The sequence below is a fragment of the Saccopteryx leptura genome, chromosome 1 (assembly GCF_036850995.1).
Source record: "Saccopteryx leptura isolate mSacLep1 chromosome 1, mSacLep1_pri_phased_curated, whole genome shotgun sequence".
NCBI lineage: Eukaryota > Metazoa > Chordata > Mammalia > Chiroptera > Emballonuridae > Saccopteryx > Saccopteryx leptura.
Genome location: NC_089503.1, coordinates 55,161,758 through 55,187,849, shown reverse-complemented (window position 1 = coordinate 55,187,849; position 26,092 = coordinate 55,161,758). Strand labels below are relative to the sequence as shown.

Sequence of the window (26,092 nt, the reverse complement as noted above, 5' to 3'; positions counted from 1 at the left end):
TTTACTTAAAATAACCAAAAAAATATAATGTTTAAATAAAGCTAAATGTGTAGAACTTATCTGAAAAAAACTACAGTTCTTGATAAAAAAATAGAAACATTTCTTATTTTAAAAGAATAAAACTATCTCTAATACATTTCTCAATTTTTTTCTGATTGATAAATGTAAAGGAATGCCAACTAAAATGCCATTTTCCTTTTTCTGAAATTTGACATCTGAATTCAGAAAAAGCAACAAATTAGACAATGGGATTTTATAAAGCAATAATGAGTCATGCACTGGTCTTTTACTATTAAATATTTCAAAATTAAAATAATTTGAAAGACTGGGGGAAAAAGATGAAGGAATTAAAAACTACAAATTGGTAGTTACAAAATAGTTCAAAAGAGATAAACTATAGCATATGAAATATAGTAAAAAATATTGAAATAACTGTGTATAGTACCAGGTAAGTACTTAAAATAACAGAGAGACCACTTTGTAAAGTATATAGTTATCTAACTTTTATACTGTACACCTAAAACCTGCATAAAATATTATATATTGAGTGTAAACTGCAATTGAGAAAAATTTTTAAAGAAAAACCAATAGACAGATAAATAAATAAAATAATTGAAGAAGCATAGCAGTAGTACATTTTTAAAAATAGATACACATATACTCATATGAGAAACATGGAAAGAAAGATATTTTAGTCCAGTGTAGATATTTTCAAAAGTCAAGGGTGAATAAATTTCAATTTAATACCACAAACTCTGTCCCTTGCACTATGAGTAAGGATTAAAGCATTAACATCATTTAGTGCAGTGCTTAAGAGTATAGGCTCTGGAAGTAGACTGTTTAATTTCAAATCCTGGCTCTACTATACAGAAACTGTGCAACTTTAAAGGAAATGCTTTTACCCTCTTCCTATGCCTCAGTTTTTCTCATTTGAAAAATATAAATAATAATATGATCTGCATTAAAAAAAATATTGTGTGGTTTCATTTGTAAAACTCAGAACAAGGCCTAGCATATAGAAAAACATAAAAAGTGTTAACACTTATTAAAAGTCAATGTAATTTTTGCAACCCTAAAATATCTAGAAAATTTTGGGCTTGTATTAATCCCCTTAGTGTGGGATCTTTTCAAAGCCCTGTGGATGAAAAAGGAGCCACATGCTGAACCTGACAAGCTCAGAAAAAGCATGTATGGTGGCCTTTCAAACTCAGAGACCTAAAGTGACCACACAGGATGGTCTGAAATGAAAACTTTCTTAAGAAGTGAGAGGAGGGGAAACAGAGACAGATTCCTGCATGCACCCCAACCAATCAACCTGGCAAGCCCCCTATTAGTGATGGTCTACCCTTAGAGGGTCATTCATTGCTTGGCAACCGAGCTATTTTTATCACCTGAGGTGGAGGCTCCAAGAAGCCATCCTCAGTGCCTGAGGTCAACTCTCTTGAACTGATAGGGTCATGGATGTTGAAGGGGAAGAGAAAGAAAGTGAGTGAGATAAGAGAGGGTGTGGAGTGGAGAAGCAGATGGTCACTTCTCCTGTCTGCTCTGACTGGGACTTGAACCTAAAACGCCACACACTGGGCAGGTCAATGCTCTGCCACTTAGTAAATGGTCAGGGCCAAAACGTTCTAACTAAAAGCAGTTTATGGTGGGTAGTCATGTCCTAGAGTGGTATTTTTCTTAACAAAGGTCAATGCTCACCTTAATCTAGCCTGTTTGTTGTCTTTTCTAGAATATTGTCATATCTATAATAACTTACCTGGTAACATATGGGTAATTTTCTTTTTCTTCCCTCCTCAGGGCATGCATCATACCAGAGCAGGAACCAACAAACACCCTTATTGTTGTTATTACCATGTTAATTAGCACCTGTCCAGGCAGTGGCACAATAGACTATTGAACTGGGATGCAGAGGACACAGGATTAAAACCCCGAGGTCACCAGCTTGAGCGTGGGCTCATCTGGTTTGAGCAAGGCTCACCAGCTTGAGCTCAAGGTCATTGGCTTGAGTAAAAGATCACTTACTCTGCTGTAGCTCCCCGATCAAGGCACATATAAGAAATCGATCAATGAACAACTAAGGAGCCACAATAAAGAACTGTTGCTTCTCATCTCTTTCCCTTCCTGTCTGTCTGTCCCTATCTGTTCTTTCTGACTCTCTCTGTTTCTGTCACAAACAACAAACAAACCATGTAATTACCTTATGTCTGCGTATGCATAAGAAATTTCAGTATAGAGGGGGTGTCCTTGGGTTATGGCAGTCTCAACATAGAATATTTAAAGTTTATGTCACTTCCAAAAACTTTAAAAAATTGAGACGTGAGTGTTCGGCTTACACTGTTAGTGTCATACTTATGAACTACCTGGGTGAACTAGTTTGGTTGCGCACTGTGGAAGAATATGCAGTAATACGGCCTATGAGTGAGGGAGTTGGCATCTCCCAGTATGCTTACCTATAACCATTTTGGACTGTAAAAAGTGCAAGTATTGCATTTGCATTAGGCTAATCTGTGTTTTGACTTACACCAAAATTTGGGTTACTTCACTGTCATAGGAATGAAACTATGTCGTAACCCAAGGACCCCCTGTACATATTTTTACTTTTAATCCAATCCCAAATATTTCCCCACTTTGCTTTCTTGTACCTCCCTAATCTATCACTAATCAATTTCATGTAACCCTCTTACATCTTCCCCTTTGATTCTAATGTATAAAATAAGTAGGGAAGCTGCCATTTTCTAGAGCATCTTCTCAATCCATTGAGACTTCGCTCCCCGGCAATTGTAGACAGCTTGGCTCAAATAAAGTCGTAAAAAATTCTTATAGGTTTGGAAGTTTGTTCTGTTGACATCACTTAATCTCCTCAACCATTTTCTCATTCAGTCACTCATTTCCTCACTCTTCATTCAATACTGACTTAATTATTTACCTAGTGCTTTGCATACACCAGACCCTATGTTAGCTGCTATTGGAGAACAGTGACTGTGCCTGCCCCAGGAAACCCCTTCTCCTGGAAGTTCACCTCTTTCACTATGGAGCAAGGAATAGGGCTAAAGAGTTCAGTTATTGATGAGTCTATAGCAAAGATTCTAAATACCCCATCAACTGTAGAGGGCGGCTCTCCAGAAGACATGGCCAGAAATGAGTCCATTTAATGAACTCTTCTCCCTATCCAGGACTTTTAGATGCAGATTCCCTCCTTTCCATCCATCCTGGTAAATTTGCTTTCCTTCCTCATAATAAGACACATGAAAGCAGCAACATTTCTTTATCCATTCTTTGTTTTCTTTTTTTTCCAGGATGAAAATTAGAGATGGTAGGTGTACATCTATCTTTCCAGTCGGAAGTAGCCCCCAAACACTTGCCTTATTAGTTTCAGAAAATGGGAGGCAAGACTTTTTATCTTTGTTTCCCCTTGCACAGTCATAAACTACAATTCCTTTGATTTTGACAAGCACTCTCCCACTGATGGGGATTAAAGTGAAGGATAGAGGAGGTCTTGGGATCTGGTGCTCCACTTAGATATTAAACACTAAAGCAATGGGAGAAAGAGGTTGTCCCTAAAACCTCTTTTTATCTCTAAGCCACCTACAGGTAGTTAAAAAGTAAAGATAGTTTTGTTCAAGTATTTTGGGTTCTAAGTAGAGTTTCTGTTTCTCCCAGTCTCTGAAAGGGCCTCCAAAGCTGAATCTCTGACATTTGAACACACACCACAGCCACTTGTACCACAGCAGTGTCCTCTACCAAAGACACTTCTCTTTCCTTGACAGGAATATAATTTTTAAAAATGTTTATATTTCCTTTTTGTGATAAAACTCTGTGTTGTGTGTGTAGCCTTATACAGGTGGACATAAGGTGTGCCTCTGTGAAGACGTGTTTACCTGTGAATATGCACTGAATGTTGGTGCATTTCTCCATAGTGTGCTTATCAGTGTGAGTCCATGGGTATATTTACGCCTATGGGGACTGGAAGGCATGGTTTTTTCACTGGATTTATGAATTGTAACACTTTCACCCTAGAAGTAATAAGCAACAGGAAGCAACCCTGAATGGAAACTAAAATTTAGTCCAAAATTCCAAGGGCACTTCCTGTGTGTGACAACTTCTACCTCAGTGCCTTGTATCTAATGAGTCTTCTGCTGGAATAGTCTTACCTCCCCTCTCAAACCTTTACCTACTTCATTCTTACTTTTCAGATGGTAGCTTAGAGTGCATTCTCATGGCAGTCTTCCTTGTCTCTGCAGAAGAGATCAAACTCATCATATATTTTACACTCTGCTTTTTCTTCTTAGCACTTATCATCGTTTGTAATTACAAATGAGTACCACTCTTCAAATACAATGTGAACAGTTCATACTACCAGATGATAAACTGATGAGGGCAGTATCATCTCTCTTTTACTCTCATTGAATGCCTAAAAGTGAAGGTGGAGCCCAAGGTAGGTATTTAATGTCATAGCTAGGAGGTGCAAGAAAGACAAAAATACAGGGCAGGTAAAGTCTGTGTCAATGACAGAAATTCTCTGAATCTGCTTGTTAAGGAAAGTAACTTTGTACACCTGGTGATATAGGGGCATCTTAGAGCTCAGCCTGAATTTCACTCAGGGATCAGCCTCAAATCCAGAAAATGAGAGCCACCTGTACAATAGTCTTCAGGGGCAATAAAAATAAGAACCTGTCCATTTTCACTCTTCAGTCAGGCCGGTGGTAGAAGCACTAAAGAATGAAATACATGGGCCCTGGTCAGTTGGCTCAGCAGTAGAGCATTGGCTTGGCCTGTGGAGGTTTGATTCCCAGTCGGGGCACACAAGAGAAGCGCCCATTTGCTTATCCACCCTTCCTCCTCTCCTTTCTCTCTATCTCTCTCTTTCCCTCCTTTCCCTCCTGCAGCCAAGGCTCCATTGGGGCAAAGTTGGCTCAGGTGCTGAGGATGGCTCCATGGCCTCCACCTTAGGCACTGAAATGGCTCTGGTTGTAATGGAGCAATACCCCAATGGGAAGAACATCGCCTCCTGACGGGCATACCAGGTGGATCCCGGTCAGGTGCATGCGGGAGTCTGTCTGACTGCCTCCCCACTTCTAACTTGAGAAAAATACAAAAAAAAAAAAAAGAATGAACTACATGGTAGCAGTTCCCACAGGACACAAAATTCAGGGGACCTTTGGAAGCTCACTAAGAAAGCTGCCTCGGCTCACCTTGCTCTATTCCCCATGCCTCTGAATTTTCTAATTTCACACTTCCAGTGTCCCCTCAAGCCCTCCCATTCATGCACAGAGCTCTGACCACTTCTCCCACATGTTCCCATTTCTCAGAGCCCACAAAGAATCAGACACAGGCAGCAACTGACACTGGAAATTGGATGTAATTGCATCTCAAGTCAGGCATAGGTGGAGCTCAGACTGGGCACCACGATGGCACAGGGGCAGGGGTGGTTGGGTCACTCACAGCACCTTCACCCTGTTTCTGGCCCTCATTTGTCCTCATTGACTCTGAAGTGACAGTGTCTCTGCAGTAAAGGGCATCATAGTAAATTTGGTTCATAATGCGGTTGCATTCAAGAATGGGGGAGCTAAGCAGTGGGATATGGGAGAAAAGAGGAAAAGGTACAGTCAGAATGACTCATGCTCCTACAACTGCCTCAGCTTCTCCGCTGCAGCATCCACATCACCTCCTGTGGCTATGAGGGCCTGGAGGTTGGCTTCGGGATTTTGAAAGCCCATGGCCTGCAGTTGTTCAAGCTGTACCCGGAAGTGAGAGTCGGGCTGCTGCTGCTGGGAATTGTTACTAGCTAGGGCTTGCAGTATCTGGAGGAAGGGAGAGGAATGGAAGCCTAGCTCCATAGATCCTTGTGCTGGGGGATCCTCAGGAACTGGGGCTGGGGAAGGAGCCTCGGGTATATGGGTGCCTTCTATAGGTTCTGCACCTCCTGCCATATGTTCCAACCCTCCTAGGCAAGGCATAAACCACAGTAGGAGATGAGGTGATTCAATTGCCAGGACCTTCAGAGCCTGCTCAATTTGCAGCAGGGCATGCATGGCACGAGGGTTTGCCATGGCTGCCTGAAGGTGCAGCAGCAGGGGCAGCTGCTGGCTCATCTTATCCTGCAAATGTGGGGCCTGATTCATGCTGGCTGGCCGCAGAGATCTTGGATAAGCTGGTGGCGGCAGCCAGCCATGTTCAGAGATCCCAGGGGTAGCCACCATGGGGGAAGGTGGTGAAGGAACAAATGAGGACCTGTTGGAAACACTCCCCAGCCCTGAGATAAGATCAGGCAGGCTGCTGTTGTGACCAGTGGAGCCATTCCCTGTACCATCTTGGCTTTCATTTTTCCTAGGACTACTCTCTGTGGGATATCTCAGGAACGCTGGACAAGAGGACTTGCCCTTCATTGCTACTGACTCTTTGAAGAGTGGGGGGGCTGACTCAGGTTTCTGGGATGAAGATGAAGTTGGAGGATCTTGATTTCCTGTTGGTGGTGTTTCTTGGCTTGGGCTGAGGGTAGATGCAGTCCCCTGCTGGTAGGTTCTCAGGAACTGGGGGGTCTCATGTAATTGCTGGAGATAGTCATAAAGCCCTATATTAGCCAGAATGTTGGTAACCCTATTTTTAACTTCAGATATGTTCTGGTTCTCAGGCCACCTACCTCCCCTGCCACCTGAGCCTCCATATGTAGAAGCCCAGGGGTTGGGAAGAGGGTCACAGTTCTCCATCCTTGAAGGTTGACTGCTGTTCGTGGTAGCATTAGCAGTAGTGATAGCAAAGGGATTGCCACCAAACTGCTCCTGTACTGCATTGAGCATTGGGTCCATAATATCTGTGTACATGGTCCGAAGCACATTGTAGCCACCAGGGATGCTCTCCAGGTTACTGAGGGCCTGGTCCTGGCTACGCATCATCTCTTGCATCACGGCAGGGTTGCGTAAAAACTCCAGCGTCTGCCGCATGATTTCGGGGTTGTTGAGAATATGGCCAATCTCAGGGTTGTGCTGGATCAGCTGCTGCATATGAGGGTTGTCAAGAACCAGCTGGTGCACAAGGCCTGTGTTGGATAGAAGACCCTGGACAAAAGGATCATCAATGATCTGAGCCACAAACTCAGGCACAGATACATCCTGCCACAACAGGGAGCTTGGATGGTCAAGGAAACTACCAGAAGTCAGACCCAGCCCACTGAGGCCTGTGAGGACACCTAAGCTAAAGGTGGGTGGCCCATCTGCTGGGTAAATGGAGCTTGGCTGAGGGAGCAACCCAGGGGCTGGAGGAGAGACTGAAGAAGCTGGGGACTCAGTGGCCACCATACAGCGCTGCATCTTGATGACCAAGTGGACAGTGAGTCCATCTCGCACTCCACACTGTGCCAGTGAGTCTGGATCCTTGAGAATTTTTCCAGCGAAGATTAGGATCAGCTGATCAGGGTGAGCCTTAAAGCGCTGAGATATCTCTTTCTTCAGCTGCTGGATGGTGCAAGTGTCCGTAACTGAGAAGTCCTCCTTGGCCTTGGGCATCTTCACTGTCACCTTGATGAAGTGGGGATCCTGGACAGGTGTTAGGCTGTCCTTTGGCACGGCCCCTCCACTCTTGGCCATGGTGTACAGTAGGAGGCCCAGGTCTGTGGGGAAACAGCTGGAGGATAGGAATGTGAGACCAAAGTCATCCTTTTGGACAGTGGTGAAAGTAGGAAAAGTAAGCAGAAGAGGGCTTGGGATTTCAGAGTGGGAAAACTGGAGGGTTCAGATAGGAGAGGCAATGACGGTTCCTGGGATATGATCCTTTGAGAGGATTATGGGTCTGAGAGATGATGAGGTTAGGGATGGAACACCTGAGACCCTGAGAAAGAGGTCCACAGTGGCAAGAAAAAGAACCCAGTTTGGCAAATACATACCGATCAGCTGTGACCCCGTCCTTCTACTTATAAAGCATTCCAACTGCCCTCATCTTGCTGAACAGCCAGCCCTGAAGACTTCTGGGCTGAAACCCACTCCACCAGGTCACCTCTGTGACCTCAGCACTGACATCACAGCTTCATACAATGGGCTCTTGAAATTTCTCCAGCATCCCTCACCCCAACCTTCAACTTTGCCACTTACTTTGTCTCAGTTGCTATTTTAATAGTGAGAGGCCTTGGCTGACCCTCCTTCTGAGTCTAAGAGTCCTGTTTCCACAACCCCTGGTATGTAGTATGTGGAAACTCACTTGGTTAAACAACTAAGAAAGATTCCTTAACTTTTTGTGTCCTCATTAATACTCAGATCCAGCTACTTTTCAGTCTACCTTCTTCTTCCTGACAGCTTATGTTTCTGTCTTTGCTCTGAGTCAACATTAGTCATAAATTATTTCTATATTTTTAAAGTACTGAGTTTCTGATGGGCAGAAGCTAGAGTATGAGAAAGGGATGAAGGATAACAATTTTTTTAGTTAAAAAGAACTGTTATTATCCTCCAGAACAACTCCAACAATAGATGGGCTATTTATTGAGATTAGAAAAAACAAAAACAAAACAGAGAAAATATGGTTGTTATAGAGAAAATTAAGATTTCATTGTTACCTATATCTGATATGTCTATTTTATATCCAACTGGAAGTGTAGAAGATAGTTAAATATCATGAGTCTAAAGTTTATCCACATTGACAAGGTATTTAGAATCATGAGCTTAATGAATATAGAAAAAGGACAGAGGTTAAAAAAAAAAAAAGACCAAGAGAAAGAGAGAAAGATAAAAGTTTTAAAAAGGAGAGAGTAACCACATGTGTCAAATGATACTGGTAGACCAATAGGATGAGAACTTATAATTTATGTTGGATTTGACAAGACAGAATTACGACTATGATGAAATGAGTTTTGGGAAAATGGTGGGAGCAGAAAACTTGATGGCTTGGGTTTAAAATCACATGGGCTGGAAAGAAACTGGATCCAATAAGAGTATTCTAAGTGAGGGGGGGGGGGAGAATGCTGGCTGTATGGTAATGTGGCGATAAAGGCTTTTTTTGTTTTTTCTTAAGATGACAATATTACAACATAGTTTTATTCTGATGGGAATTATCCAATGAGAAAAAAAGTGATGCAGGAGAAAGAAAACAATTTCAAAAGTAAATTATTGAGTAGATAAATTAGTGGAGAGTTTGATTTAGGAGCATGGACATGTCATTCAATACAAGATGGAGGGCAGAGTGTACAAGTACAGATGCAAGTTAATTGTTCAAGTTAATGATGGACACAGCTGTAAGTCACTTCTGATCACTGTCTTCTTCTTGGAATATGCAAAAAGCAGAACATGCATTGTGATCAAGAATAGAAATGGAGCCCCTGGCTCAGCAGTAGAACATTGGCCCGGGGTGTGGAAGTCCCAGGTTCAATTCCTGGCAAGGGCACACAGGAGAAGTGACCATCTGCTTCTCCAACCTTCCCCCTCTCCTTTCTCTCTTCCCCTCCTGCAGCCAAGGCTCCACTGGAACAAAGTTGGCCCATGTGCTAAGGATGGCTCCATGGCCTCTACGTCAGGCACTAGAATGGCTCAGTAGCAACAGAGCAATGCCCCAGATGGGCTTAGCATCGCACCCTGGTGGGCATGCCAGGTGGATCCTGATCAGGCACATGTGGGAGTCTGTCTGTCTGCCTCCCTGCTTCTCATTTCAGAAAAATACTAAATAAATAAATAAATAAATAAATAAATAAAAATAGAAATGGGGATGGTGAAGGTTTGAGAAAAGTGGAAGAATTATAAAATTGTTATCTCAGAACATAAGATCAAGGACTAAGACATTGGATCTTTAAGTGTGGTTCCCCAGACTAGCAGCATCAGCATCACCTGAAAACTTATTACAAATGCAAAACCTGGAGCTTCACTCCCGACCTATTAAAACAGAACCTCTTGGAATGGAGCTCAGAAATGAGTGTTTTGACGCACTGTCCAGGTTATTCTAATGCAGACTCTGGTGAGACATATTGGAGTAAGATTATGTATGAGGTTCACTAACAGACCAATTAAGGCTTTTGGTAATAAATTTAGATGTGATTAGTCAGCACAGTTGTCTGTTTTTCTTTGCCTATGCAGAGATCAGGTGGAGTTGGATAGATCATGGTGAGTTTTCTAGGTGAGTGCTGTGCCAGAATGGTTATAACGATAGATATGGAGTAGTGGTCAAACTAGATAATAAGCAGAAAGCAAAAGATGGTGCAAGGAGAACACCTACCCCACTTCTAAGTCCATAGGGAATGACAAAGCAAACAGCACTGCTGGAAGAGCAGTGTCCCCAGTGCACAGACAGAATTCAGTTACAGCAAAAAAGATGAGGGAACTTTTGGAAAGTTATATGGATAAGGGTTTTGTTGTTGCTAAATTGTGAGTTTTAAATGGTAAGGTGGAAAGGTTTGGAGAATTGATGATGATTGGAATGTTGAATCAGAGAGATGTTCAAGTATATTTGGATAAGAACTTAAAAGATGACCTGGAAAGCCTAGGCTTTTTATGTAATCTGAGCCAACTAAGGTATAAGACTTAATTAGATTAATAGGATGTCTTATTGGGGATATAAAGCATCAGTTCTAGCTATATGTTTTTTTTTTTCTTAAGGTGTATCATTTTAGGAGGTTGTGGTGGTGGAATGGGAGTCTTTGGGAATAGGTTTACAGGTGCACTTGGAGTTTTGTGCACCTATCCTTTGCTCTTGCTGATGAATATGTCAAGGCTGAACAATGGGTGGTCTGTGAAGAGCACAGACATCTCTGTGGATCCCCTTTGCAGTCCAGAATCAGAATATTTACCACCTCCACTGTTAATGCCCTAGTCTCAGACACTGCCATCTTCTACCTGCTCTATCACAAAAACACCTACTTGTTTTACTTTCAACTTTTTCTTTTACCACAGTCTTGTCACCTCTCAGAAACAAGGCTAATAAATTAAATCACTTCATTCCTTTGTTCAAAATCCAGCACTGATTTCCATAGTAAAATCTAAAGTCCTCACTAGTCCTACAAATCTCTTCATGATTCCTGTGATGTCCTATCCCCCTTCCACCCCATTTTCTTGGTCACTCCAGCTACATCATTTGCTTTTTATTCTTCAAACACAAGAAGAGTCCTACCTGATGGCTTTTACTTTTATTATGTAGGCTCTTCTTCCTGAACATCTTTTTCCCAGGGAAATGCATATTGAAGTCTCGAACTCCTTCTGATTTCTGCTCAATGGTCACCTTTTCAGAGGTCTTGATTATTGCCTATTTAGAATAAATAGCTTAATGTCCTTCATGTTTCTTCATGGTATATCATCACCTGACATATCTCTAAGTTGAATACCGTATCCCCACAAAAGGGAGTAAACTCCATAAGTAATGAATCTTTAACACTGCTGTTTCTTTGATGCTTAAAACAATAGTTGACTTATTAACTTATGGCAAGAACTTATTAAATTATTTAATAGTTGAGTAGTTGAACTACAATTGTTTTTGTACCAATTGGCTGAGATACTCATGATGAGATATGAAAAAAGGAGATGGGACCTTGGTTCATCATAGAAAATGAAAGCTACAAGGGAAAAATTAAAAGCACTCCTCTCAAGATCAGAAACAAGACAGGGTACTAAAATAAACTCAAAATGGATCAAAGATCTAAACATAAGACCTGAAACGATAAAGTACATAGAAGAAGACATAAGTACTAAACTCATGGACCTGGGTTTTAAAGAGCATTTTATGAATTTGACTCCAAAGGCAAGAGAAGTGAAGGCAAAAATTAATGAATGGCACTACATCAGACTAAGAAGTTTTTGCTCAGCAAGAGAAACTGATAACAAAATAAACAGACTGCCTACTAAATGGGAAATGATATTTTCAAACAACAGCTCAAATAAGGGCCTAATATCCAAAATATACAAAGAACTCATAAAACTCAACAACAAACAAACAAACAATCCAATAACAAAATGGGAAGAGGACATGAACAGATACTTCTCCCAGGAAGAAATACAAATGGCCAACAGATATATGAAAAGACACTCATCTTCTTTAGTTATTAGAGAAATGCAAACAAAACTGCAATGAGATACCACCTCATACCTGTTAGATTAGCTATTATTAACAAGACAGGTAATAGCAAATGTTGGAGAGGCTGTGGAGAAAAAGGAACCCTCATTCACTGTTGGTGGGAATGTAAAGTAGTACAACCATTATGGAAGAAAGTATGGTGGTTCCTCAAAAAACTGAAAATAGAACTACCTTATGACCCAGCAATCCCTCTACTGGGTATATACCCCAAAAACTCAGAAACATTGATACGTAAAGACACATGCAGCCCCATGTTTATTGCAGCATTGTTCACAGTGGCCAGAACATGGAAACAACCCAAAAGCCCATCAATAGATGACTGGATAAAGAAGATGTGGCACATATACACTATGGAATACTACTCAACCATAAGAAATAATGACATCGGATCATTTACAGCAAAATGGTGGGATCTTGATAACATTATACGAAGTTAAATTAGTAAATCAAAAAAAAATAGGAACTGCACTATTCTATACGTAGGTGGGACATAAAAGTGAGACTAAGAGTCATTGATAAGAGTGTGGTGGTTATGGGGGGAGGGGGGAGAGGGAGAGGGAAAGAGGGAGGTGGAGAGGTACAAAGAAAACTAGATAGAAGGTGACAGAGGACAATCTGACTTTGGGTGATGGGTATACAACATAATTGAATGACAAGATAACCTGGACATGTTATCTTTGAATATATGTATCCTGATTTATTGATGTTGCCCCATTAAAAAAAATAAAATTATTAAAAAAAAAAGAAACAATACAGGGGTTCCCCCTTTCATCCTTATTCAACATAGTTCTGAAAGTCCTAGCCACAATCAGACAACAAGAAGAAATAAAAGGCATGCAAATTGTAAAAGAAGAAGTAAAACTGTCATTATTTGCTGATGACATGATACTGTACATAGAAAACCCTAAAGTCTTTGTCAAGAAACTACTAGGCCTAATAAATAATTTCAGCAATGTGGCTTGAAATAAAATTAATATCCAGAAATCAGTGGCATTTTTATACAACAATAAACTGTCAGAAAGATCAATTAAGGAAACAATCTCCTCTACTATTGCAACAACAAAAACAACAAAAAAGCATCTAGGAATAAATTTAACCAAGGAGGTAAAAGACTTATACTTGGAAAATTATAAGACATTGAAAAAAGAAATCAGGGAAGATACAAACAAGTAGAAGCATATATACCGTGTTCATGGATAGGAAGAATTGACATCATTAAAATGTCTATGTTACCCAAGACAATCTATAGATTCAAAGCAATTCCTATTAAAATACTAATGGCATACTTCACAGACTTAGCACAAATATTTCAAAAATTTATATAGAACCAAAAAATTACCTGAATAGCTTCAGCAATCTTGAAAATGAACAACAAAGTGGGAAGTATCACACTTCCTGATATCAAGTTATATTATAAGGCCATTGTAATCAAAACAGCTTAGTATTGGCATAAGAAACAGAAATACAGATCAATGAAACAGAAGAAACCCCAGGAATAAACCCATGCCTATATGGTCAATTGATATTTAATAAAGGAAGCAAGAGTATACAATGAAGTAAAGACAGTCTCTTTAATAAATGGTGTTAGGGCCTTTCCCATAGATGGCGATGGAATAAGCAGATGTACCAACTTCCAACTCTCAGAATCAAAGTGGATTAGAACTTAATTTTAAGAACCATTGTCTGGAAAAACCAACTTTGAACTAAACTAAGAGGACTCTTCAACCAAGGAACACTGAAGAAGCCACGTTAAGACTGGTAGGACAAGCAGAAATGTGGAGAGGACTTCCTAGCTCCCTGGAGCAAATGGCAGCCCGGAGAAACTGGCTTGGTAAGAAAAGAGTTTAGCAGAGGGGGTGGCCCCAGGAACAAAGCCTCAGCCTGCAGCCCCAGAGACTAGAAGAGGTGTATGGACAGTATCTAGCTGCGAATCAAGTCAGGATACTGTTTCTGAGAAAGAGACACTTTTCTCAGATCCAGAATTCTTCTTAAAGGGACCGCACAGAAAACCTCTTTCACAACCATCCACCCAGGGCTCTGGGGGACAGGAAGAGAGGAGAGAACTGAAGTAGCAGGAAGAGAGTGTAATCTAGGAGGCACAGGTAGAAACACTTTGAGGGACAGCCACCCTAACCCCTGGGCTGAGTCTCTCCCCAAATCTGAAGAGAATATTTCCCCTGGAACCAGCAATACCAGCAAAGGGAAGCAGGACACCAGCCAAACAAGCTCTCCCACAAAACTCAGAGTAGAGCCACTAGGAAGGAGGAAGAATTCAGGACTACAGTATGGTGTGTTAGGGTCTGACCTGCAGCGCCACCACCCACACTGCTGAGGGCTAGCTGGAGGGCAGGCAGCAGCTGGACACAGAAGTGCGGTGGGGGTGGAAGACAGGCCAGCCACGCTTGAGGCCCGGTGTGAGCTCAGTCTAGCCTCACAGGGGCAGAGGGGATGCACAAAAGCAGTCAGGCCCAGCTGCGGGCCCGCCTGCAACCCAGCTTGCAGGAGAAGGGCAGGATCCCGGGATGGGTGGAGATTTGCTGCTGAGCAAGGGCCCGCAGGCATGCAGCCTCACCTAACCTGCAAAGCCAAGGCTTGTGGCCCTACACATGAGCCGGCTCCACCCACAGGGGTGGGGTGAAAGCCTGGGAAAAGGTAGAGACCAGCAGTTGAGCAAAGGTGCTCACCCCTGCCCTTAGTGCTGAGGCTAGTGGCCCATGCACAGCGTGCAACCCCACTTGTGAGTCTGGGGCGAAAGCCAAGACCAGCTGAGGCTTGTAGAGCTGGGCAATGAACACAGCCCCTCCTGTGGAGGAGAGTCAGAAACTGCAGCAGGCCAGCACTGGCAACGCCCATACCCGAACTCCCTAGGCAGCTGCAGTGGGGGTGGTGGGCCTGCAGACAGACCACACCTAGGGAACACAGAGGCAGCACCCATTGGAATCCAGTATCCAAACACTTCTTATGCACAGATAAAATAGGCAGGCAGAGAAATGCAACCCAAATGAATCAAGAGAAATCCCCAGAAAAGGATCTGAATGAGTATAACCAAATTTAAAGATGCAGAGTTTAAAAGAACTATTGTTAGGATGTTCAAAGAGCTTAGAACAACAAAAGATGGTTATTACAAACACCTAAATAAAGAGATAGCAAATATAAAAAAGGAAATTGAAATAATAAAAAAGAACCAGTCAGAAATGACAAATACAATATCAGAATTGAAGGCCACAATGGCAGTAATTAAAAGCAGGATGAATGAAGCTGAGGATCAAATCAGTGAGTTAGAGGACAAGATAAACAAAGGTATAGAAGCAGAGCAGCAAAAGGAAAAGAGACTCAGAAAGTCTGAGGAAACTCTAAAAGAGACTCAAAAAGCCTGTGACAACATGAAAAGAAATAACATCTGCATCATAGAGATTCCTGAAGAAGAAGAGAAAGAACAAGGAATAGAACCTTTGTTCAGTCAAATCATAATTTGAAAAATTCCCTAAATTAAGGCAGGAAAAAGTCTCACATGTTCAAGAAGCCTGAAGAACTCCATTAAAGAGAAACCCAAAGAAATCTAAACCAAGACACATTATAATTAAAATACCAAAGCTAAGTTATACAAAGAAAATATTAAAAGCTGCTAGAGAAAAAAAGACTATCACCTACAAAGGAACCTCCATAAAGATGACTTCCGACTTCTCAACAGAAACACTTGAGGCCAGAAGGGAATGGCAAGAAATATTCAAAGTAATGCAGAACAAGAACCTACAACCAAGACTATTAAGCTATCATTTAAAATTAAAGGAGAAATAAAAAGCTTCCCAGACCAAAAATAAAAAAAAAATAAAAAAAAACCTCAAAGAATTCACTACAACCAAGCAAATGCTTCAAGAAATGCTAAGGTACCTGCTATAAACAGATTAAAGGGGGAAAAGAATATAGCAAAAGAGGAATACAACTTTAAAGAATAAAATGGCAATAAACAACTACATGTCAATAATAACCTTAAACCCTGGCCGTTTGGCTCAGTGGTAGAGCATCAGCCTGACATGCAGGAGTCCCGGGTTTGATTCCCAACCAGGGCACACAGGATAGGCATCCATGCTTCTCCACCACTCCCCCTCTTTTTCCCTCCCTGTCTCTCTCTTCCCCTCATGCAGCCGGGGCTACATTGCAGCAAGGGTGGCCCAGGCACTGAGGATGGTTCCATGGCCTCTGCCTCAGGTGCTAGAATGGCTCTGGTTGTGGCAGAGCAATGCCCCTGATGGGCAGAGCATCACCCCCTGGTGGGCATGCCAGGTAGATCCCAGTCAGGCACCTGTGGGAGTTTGTCTGACTGCCTCCCCATTTCCAGCTTCAGAAAAATACAAAAAAATAAATAAATAAATAACCTTAAATGTAAATGGATTAAATGATCCGATCAAAAGACATAAGTTAGCTGTGTGGATAGGAAAACAGAACCCTTATGTATGCCGTCTACAAGAGACACACCTTAAAATAAAAGATTCACATAGACTGAAGGTAAAAGGATGGAAAAAATATTTCATGCAAATGAAAATGAAAAATAAGCTGGGGTATCAATACTTATATCAGACAAAATGGACTTGAAAACAAAGGCTATAGTAAGAGATAAAGAAGGACACTACATAATGATAAAGGGAACAATCCAACAGGAAGATATAACCATTATAAATATCTAAACACCTAATATAGGAGCACCTAATATATAAAGCAGACTTTGATGAATATAAAGGGTGAGAACAACAGCAATACTATAATAGTAGGGGATTTTAATACCCCACTAACATCAACAGATAGATCCTCAAGAGAGAAAATTAACAAAGAAACAGTGGACTTAAAGGACATACTAGACCAACTCGATTTAATAGATATCTTCAGAACCAGAATATACATTCTTTTCAAGTGCTCATGTACATTCTCTAGAATAGACCACATGTTAGGGCACAAAAGTGGTCTCAACAAATTTAAGAAGATTGAAATCATATTGAGCACTTTCTCTGATCACAATGGCATGAAACTAGAAATCAACCACAACAGAAAAACTGAAAAATACTCAAAAACTTGGAAACTAAATAGCATGTTATTAAATAATGAATGGGTTAACAATGAGATCAAAGAAGAAATTAAAAAATCCTAGAAACGAATGATAACGAGCATACATCAACTCAAAATTTATGGGACACAGCAAAAGCAGTCCTGAGAGGGAAGTTCAAAGCATTACAGACATACCTCAAGAAGCTAGAAAAAAAACTCAAATAAACAACTTGACCCTGCATTTAAAAGAACTAGAAAAAAAACATCAAGTAAAGCCCAGAGCTAGTAGAAGGAAGGAAATAATAAAGATCAGAGCAGAAATAAATGACATAGAGGCTAAAGTAACAATAGAGAGGATCAATGAACCCAGGAGCTGGTTCTCTGAAAAGGTAAACAAGATGGATGAACCTTTAACCAGACTCACCAAGAAAAAAAGAGAGAGGACTCAAATAAATAAAATTACAAATGAGAGTGGAGAAATAACAACTGACGCAACAGAAATACAAAATATTGTAAGAAAATACTATGAAGAACTGTACGTCAAAAAACTAGACAACCTAGATGAAATGGACAAATTCCTTGAAACATACAATGTTCCAAAAATCAATCTGGAAGAATCAGAAAACCTAAACAGACCAATTACAACAAATGAGATTGAGACAGTTATCAAAAAACTCCCAAAAAAGAAAAGTCCTGGGCCTGATGGCTTCACAAGTGAATTCTACCAAATATTGAAAGAAGAACTAACTCCTATCCTTCTCAAGCTATTTCAGAAAATTCAAGAGGAAGGAAGACTTCCAAGCTTCTTTTATGAGGCGAGTATAAATCTGATTCCAAAATCAGGCAAAGACAACACAAAGAAAGAAAATTAGCTTAACATATACACTATGGAATACTACTCAGCCATAAGAAACGATGACATCAGATCATTTACAGCAAAATGGTGGGATCTTGATAACATTATAAGGAGTGAAATAAGTAAATCAGAAAAAAACAAGAACTACATGATTCCATACATTGGTGGAACATAAAAATGAGACTAAGAGACATGGACAAGAGTGTGGTGGTTACCAGGGGTGGGGGGAGGGAGGACAGGGGGAGAGTTAGGGGGAGGGGGAGGGGCACAGTGAACTAGATAGAGGGTGGCGAAGGACAATCTGACTTTGGGCGAGGGGTATGCAACATAATTTAATGACAAAATAACCTAGACATGTTTTCTTTGAATATATGTACCCTGATTTATTAATGTCATCCCATTACCATTAATAAAAATTTATTTAAAAAAAAAAAAAAAAAAAAAAAAAAAAAAAAAAAAAGAAAGAAAATTATAGGCCAATATTGCTAATGAATTTAGATGCTAAAATCCTCAAAAAAATATTAGCAAACTGGATCCAGCAATATATGAAACAAATCATACACCATGATCAAGTGGGATTTTTCTGGGGAGGCAAGGCTGGTACAATATTCGTAAATCAATCAATGTGATTCATCACATAAACAAACAGAAGGAGAAAACCACATGACAATTTCAATAGATGCAGAAAAAGCATTTGATAAAATCCAGCACCTATTCATGATCAAAACTCTCAGCAAAGTGGGAATACAGGGAACATACCTCAACATGATAAAGGCCATCTATGGCAAACCCACAGCCAACATCATACTCAATGGGCAAAAATTAAAAGCAGTCTCCTTCAGATCAGGAAGAAGGCAGGGGTGCCCCCTTTCACCACTCTTATTCAACATAGTTCTAGAAGTCCTAGCCACAGCAATCAGATCAGAAGAAGAAATAAAAGGCATCCAAACTGGAAAAGAAGAAGTAAAACTATCATTATTTGCAGATGATATGATACTGTATATAGAAAACCCTAAAGTCTCAGTCAGAAAACTACTAGACCTGATAAATGAATTCAGCAAAGAGGCAGGATATAAAATTAATATTCCAAAATCAGAGACATTTTTATACACCAACAATGAACTGTCAGAAAGAGAAATTAAGGAAATAATCCCTTTTACTATTACAACTAAAAAAATTAAATACCTAGGAGTACATTTAATCAAGTAGACTTGTACTCGAAAAATTATAAAACATTGATAAAAGAAACCACGAAGATACAAATGTGGAAGCATATACCATGCTCATGGTTAGGAAGAATACACATCATTAAAATGTCCATATTACCCAAAGCAATTTATAAATTCAACGCCATACCAATTAAAATACCAATGACATACTTCAAAGATATAGAACACATATTCCAAAAATTTATATGGAACCAAAAAAGAACACAAATAGCCTCAGCAATCTTGAAAAGGAAGAATAAAGTGGGAAGTATCACACTTTCTAATATCAAGTTAGACTACAAGGTCATTGTACTCAAAATAGCTTGGTACTGGCATAAGAACAGGCATATAGATCAATGGAACAGAACAGATAACCCAGAAACCAATCCACAGCTTATGGGCAACTGATATTTTACAAATAGGTAAGAGCATACAATGAAGTAAAGACAGCCTCTTTAACAAGTGGTGTTGGGAAAATTGGACATATAGCTGCAAAAAATGAAACTAGAGCACCAACTTACACCATTCCCAAAAATAAACTCAAAATGAATAAAAGACTTAAACGTAAGCCGTGAAACCATAAGCATCCTAGAAGAAAACATAGGCAGTGAGCTCTCCGACATCTATTGCAGCAATATATTTGCCAATTTATCTCCACGGGCAAGTGAAATAAAAGACAGAATAAACAAATGGGGACTATATCAAACTAAAAAGGTTTTGCACAGCTAAGGACAATAAGAACAGAATAAAAAGACAAACTACACAATGGGAGAATATATTCAACAATAGGACTGATAAGGGGTTAATATCCAAAATTTATAAAGAACTTGTAAAACAACACCAAGAAGACAAAGAATCCAATCAAAAAATGGGCACATGGCCCTGGCCGGTTAGCTCAATGGTAGAGCATCGGCCTGGCGTGCAGAAGTCCCGGGTTCGATTCCTGGCCAGGGCACACAGGAGAAGTGCCCATCAGCTTCTCCACCCCTCCCCCTCTCCTTCCTCTCTGTCTCTCTCTTCCTGTCCTGCAGCCGAGGCTCCATTGGAGCAAAGATGACCCGGGCGCTGGGGATGGCTCCTTGGCCTCTGCCCCAGGCGCTAGAGTGGCTCTGGTCGCAACAGAGCGACGCCCCAGAGGGGCAGAGCATCGTCCCCTGGTGGACAGAGCGTCGCCCCCTGGTGGGCGTGCCGGGTGGATCCCAGTTGGGTGCATGCAGGAGTCTGTCTGACTGTCTCTCCCCATTTCCAGCTTCAGAAAAATACAAAAAAAGAAAAAAATGGGCACAAAAAATGAATAGACACTTCTCCAAAGAGGATATACAGATGGCCATAGGCATATGAAAAAATGCTCAACATCACTAATCATTAAAGAAATGCAAATTAAAACCACAATAAGATAGATATCAGTTCACACCAGTCAGAATGGCACTCAATAAAACAACACAGAATAAGTGCTGTTGAGGATGTATAGAAAAGGGAACCCTCCTGTACTGCTGGTGGGAATGCAGACTGGTGCAGCCTTTGTGGAAAACAGTATGGAAATTCCTCAAAAAATTAAAAATCAGACTGCCTTTTGACCCAGCTATTTTTCTTTTAGGAATATACCCTAAAAACACCGTAGCACTGTTCCAAAAGGAGAAATGCACTCTCATGTTTATGGCAGCATTGTTCACAATAGCGAAGATCTGGAAACAGCCCAAGTGTCCGTCTATAGATGAGTGGATTACAAGGCTTTGGTATATATATACTATGGACTACTACTCAGCCATAAGAAATGATGACATTGGATCATTTACAACATGGATGGACCTTGATAACATTATACTGAGTGAAATAAGGAAATCAGAAAAAACTAAGAACTATATGATTCCATACATAGATTAGACATAAAAATGAGACTCAGAGACGTGGACAAGAGTGCGATGGTTACCTGGGTGGGGTGTGGGGAGGAAGGCAAGAGAGGGAGGGGGTTGGTGAGGGTAGGGACACAAAGAAAATCAGATGGAAGATGACAAAAGACATTTTGACTTTGGGTGATGGGTATGCAACATAATCAAATGTCAAAATGACCTGGAGATGTTTTCTCTGAATACATATACCCTGATTTATCAATGTCACCTCATTAAAATTAATAATAAAAAATTTTAAAAAACCCAAAAACTAAAAAACTAAAATAAAATAAAATAAAATAAATGGTGTTGGGAAATTGCACAGGTACATGTAAAGAAATGAAACTAAACCACCAACTCACACCATTCACAAAAACACCAACTCACATTATTTACAAAAACAAACTTAAAATGGATAAAAGACTGATATGTAAGTCGGGAAACCATAAAAATCTTGAAAGAAAATATTGCCAGTAAACTCTGATATCTGTCATAGAAATAAATATATTTGCCTATATATCTCCACAGGCAAGTGAAATAAAGGATGAAATAAACAAATGGCACTATGTCAAACTAAAAAGCTTTTGCACAGCAAAAGACACCATTAATTAAAATAAAAGAGACAAACCACACAATGGGAGAACATATTTGCTGATGTCTGATAAGAGGTTAATAACCAAAAATTTATAGAGAACTTGTAAAACTCAACACCAGGAAGGTCAACAATATAATTTAAAAATGGTCAGAGGAACTGAATAGACACTTCTCCAAAGAGGAAATAGGTATATGAAAAAATTCAACGTCACTGATTAGAGAAATGTGAATTAAAACCATAATGAAATACCACCTCACACCTGTCAGAATGACCCTCATTAGCAATTCAACACACAAGTGAGGGTGTGGAGAAAAGGGAACCCTCCTGCACTGCTGGTGGGAATGCAGATTTGTGCAGCCACTGTGGAAGACAGTATAATGTTTCCTCAAAAAATTAAATATAGAACTGCCTTTTGACCCAGTTATCCCAATTTTAAGAATATATCCTAAGAATCCCAAAACACTAATTCAAAAGAAGATACACACCCTCGTGTTTATTGCAGCATTGTTTACAATAGCCAACATCTGGAAACAGCCAAAGTGTCCATCAGAGGACAAGTGGATAAAAAAGCTACAATACATATACACAATGAAACACTATGCAGCCATGAAAAAGGATATTTTACCTTTTGCAATTGCATGAATAGACCTGGAGATTATTATGCCAAGTGAAATAAGCCAGGCAGAGAAAGACAAATATTATATCATTTCACTTATATGTGGAATCTCATAAGCAAGGAACTGAGGAACAGAACAGAGGCAGAGGCAGGGTCACAGGGAACAGAGGGACAGCTATCAGAGGGAAGAGGTGTGAGAAGGCATGATCAGAGAAGATAAAATAATTAATGAAATTATATATACATAACACATAGATACAGATAAAAGGATAGCAAATCCCAGAGGGAAGGGCAGCAACAGAGTCAGAGGAAACGGGCTATAGGGGGTGTAATGGGGGGCGCACTGTTGGGGAGTGAGAGTGTTATATTGAGTGGGACACTTAAATCCCTGTTAACACAATACATTTACAAATTTAATAAAAACTAAAAAAAAAAAGAAAATGCAAGCTACAAACATATGCTGAGGAATGATGTTACTGGAAAATGTTGTGTCCCATGGAAGCCTGTTTTGTTTTGGTTTTGTTTGTTTTTTATGAATGTGAGTAAAGGTGGTGGCAGCCTAACCTCTCCATGCTAGAGAGAGAACAGTAACAGTCCAGCAAAACCCTATGGTTGTAAATATGGCAATTAATAACAGACTCTTAGGAGGATTAATTGTCAGTAAGACCTGACTGAAATGTGGACTTTTCCTACGTTGGCCCACTATTCTCCCACTTTCTTTTTTTTTTTTTTTTTTTTAATTTTTCTTTTTTTTTTTTTTTTAATAAATTTTTATTAATGATAATGGGATGACATTAATAAATCAGGGTACATATATTCAAAGAAAACATGTCTAGGTTATTTTGTCATTAAATTATGTTGCATACCCCTCGCCCAAAGTCAGATTGTCCTCCGCCTCCCTCTATCTAGTTCTCTGTGCCCCTCCCCCTCCCCCTAACTCTCTCCCTCTCTCCCTCCCATGTCCTCCCTCCCCCCACCCCTGGTAACCACCACACTCTTGTCCATGTCTCTTAGAAGATGTGGCACATATACACTATGGAATACTACTCAGCCATAAGAAATGATGACATCAGATCATTTACAGCAAAATGGTGGGATCTTGATAACATTATACGGAGTGAAATAAGTAAATCAGAAAAAACTAAGAACTACATGATTCCATACATTGGTGGAACATAAAAACGAGATTCTCCCACTTTCAAGTTTGAACAATTTGGATTTGAGAAATCAAGAAAATCTTTAAAACTAAATATCTGATTCTATTTATAATATTTTTCCCTTTTGTTTGTTTTGCCTTCCTTACATGTGGGTTTGCTATGTATCTTTGTGTATGCACATAAATATGTGTACCTGTGTGTTGAATGTGTGCATATATATATATATATATATATATATATATATATATATGAATCTTCAGCTGTGTAAATCTGTGTATCTTTACATCCCTGTCTGAGGCTTATACGTATGCATGGTGTTAGGTATATGAGCATGGTATGATATCTGTGCATGTAGTTCTATGTGTACTATGATTATATTAATATAAACATGTGAGTGTTTACATATGAAGGTAAGTGAGACTGGGATATCACACAGAGAGTTGCCTTTTTTTGTGTGAAAGGAATAAAGCCAAACCTCAGATGGGAACAAGTGGGTGTAGCCATTTTATTGACATATCTTTCTACCATGGCCAATGGTCAATTATTTGGTAGAGAAGGTATTGGTCACTTTCTCCTACTCCAGGACTTCTCTGGCTGGCAGAGAGGTGGTCAAAAGAGTTAGCAGGCAGGAAAGAAGAAAATAGGCAGGCATTGTGGCTACAATCCCTGGGATATCTTGAGCTTGCTAAAACAGCACTCAGTGGCAATGAGCACCTGCGGATTGGTGTGGTGGTTCTCAAATCCCATGGCCTGAAGAGATACCATTTGCTTGCTGAAACAAACCTCAGGGCTTATAGAGGGTGGAAAGGAGAGTCTCCAGCTAGAGACTAGCTGGACTGCTCCAGATTTTGGCAGCACTCAGGTCCTTTGGGCTCAGCCTATCTGGCACATCCCAGATGTCATGGATGTTGCAGCCCAAGCCCCAGAGAGATAAGGTGCAACCCAGGGCAGAAGAATAGGATCCTCACTGGCCAGCAGCTTCAGACCCTGCTCAATCTGCAATATTGCTTGTGATGCCTTAGGGTGGGTTAGGGCTATAAACCCGTCAGAAAGCTGCATCTGTGCAGGAAGGTGAGCAGCTGATGCCTCCACTGTTCACTCAGCTGGGACATACAAACAAAATCATCTGGGCTTCCAGGAAGGAGTTGTTCAGAAACAATTGCATCATGCTTCCTATGTTATGGGAAGTGCTGTTCTCCTCTGACAGCTAGAAATCATCCTCTAACTTCTAGTCAGAGCTGTTACTGGCATCGTTGCTTTTTCCCTGGGGTTGCTATGTGAGTTGTATGCTAAGTAAGGCTAGTTCCCCAGCTGACTGTTGAATGGCACAAGTATGAGTCTGGCCTCTGGTGGAGTTAATGATAATAATACTAGTCCTATAAGTATGGTTCATCTCACTGGGGTAGCACTGGCTGAGGTGATTAAAGATAAACCACAAGATCTATTATAAATGACTCAGGTAATAGGGAGCTGTGGGAGCTGGTCATGCTTTCCTGCAATGATGGTGGAGATAGGGATGATGACTGGACTTGTTCTTGCACTTGATTTTCCAAGAGAGCTGTGAAAGTATTGCCCCAAAGGGATCTTGTGTACTATTGAGTAATTGGTTATTAGAATCAACATAGTTCTGATCCAAGGCACTGTCCCCATCTGTGATTGTCTCTACATCCAGGTGTAAACAAGGGCTCAGTGGATGCTCAAGATTCTGTGCCAGTATCTGAATGAGCTCTTGAATCAAGACAAGGTTCCTGGCCAGCTCCAGCATCTGCCATAGGATGTCAGAATTGTCATATGTGAGACTTCTGGGTTCTGCTGCACTGGTTGTTACATTTCTGGGTGTTCTAAGATGAACTGTCTCATGAAGTCCATGGTGAACAGAAGCCACTGGGTGCTATCATTCTCCAGTATCTGTGCTATATACTTAGGACCACCCAATTCCAGGGCCTGCTTATGCACTTGAGGTGCACTAGGCTTCACAAAGAGGGCTAATTCCACTGGGGTATGACTCATACCAGCAGGCTGGAACACCCCACTGCTGTTTCCTTTGGTGATTCTGTCCCAGTGGCAGAGCTCATTGGTCAGTAGGTCCCAGGAGGAATGGGCTAAGGTTCTGGAGACTTGTTTTGACTTGATGACCAAGTAGATAGTGTGGCCATTCAGGATGACCCTCTGTCTCAGTGTTTCATGGTCTTTGAGAAGATGGCCCGTGAAGACCAGCACTAGTTTGTCCATTTCGCATTGAAAGTGAGCCAATAGCTTCTCCTTGAACTGCCTCACCAAGATGTCATCAGCTATCATAAAGTCTTCCTCCTTGCCTAATGTCTTCAGTGTCACTTGAATGGTACTCAAAGAGATGTTCTTGTTGGCAGGCAGACCTGAAGGACAGCCAGTCTGAGCCATGCTGGATGTTCTGGACATGACGTGCTGCATGAATTTTAGTGGGAAGGCAGATGGGGAGCAAGTGGTAGTAGGGGCAGGAGGGATGAGACTCTGTCTCAGGTATTAAGTTCTCAGGCTACAGGCTTGTTTTTTTTTGTCACCCCAAAAAGGAAGAGTAACCAGGCTGGACTAGGTATTTTGTGATGTTCTATCCCCATCTGAGTTGTCCAGATGTGGCCCAGCTGAGATCTGTCATGACTACTGATTTATACTTGCTACAAAATGGTCTAAGTAGAGATGGCTTCTCCTGGGG

General features: G+C 40.6%; 2 protein-coding genes across 2 annotated transcripts; both read right to left on the bottom strand.

Moving 5' to 3' along the window:
• Positions 1-5,788: 5,788 nt before the first annotated feature.
• UBQLN3 (ubiquilin 3) lies at positions 5,789-7,586 on the bottom strand. Its single transcript, XM_066360621.1, is given in 2 exon segments — positions 5,789-5,815; positions 5,817-7,586. Coding segments are annotated over 2 exon segments (1,797 nt in total).
• Positions 7,587-24,057: 16,471 nt separating this feature from the next.
• On the bottom strand, positions 24,058-25,830 carry UBQLNL (ubiquilin like). Its single transcript, XM_066360078.1, is given in 10 exon segments — positions 24,058-24,254; positions 24,257-24,280; positions 24,283-24,328; positions 24,331-24,464; positions 24,467-24,523; positions 24,526-24,798; positions 24,801-24,887; positions 24,890-24,976; positions 24,979-25,191; positions 25,194-25,830. Coding segments are annotated over 10 exon segments (1,755 nt in total).
• Between the last annotated feature and the right edge of the window lie 262 nt (positions 25,831-26,092).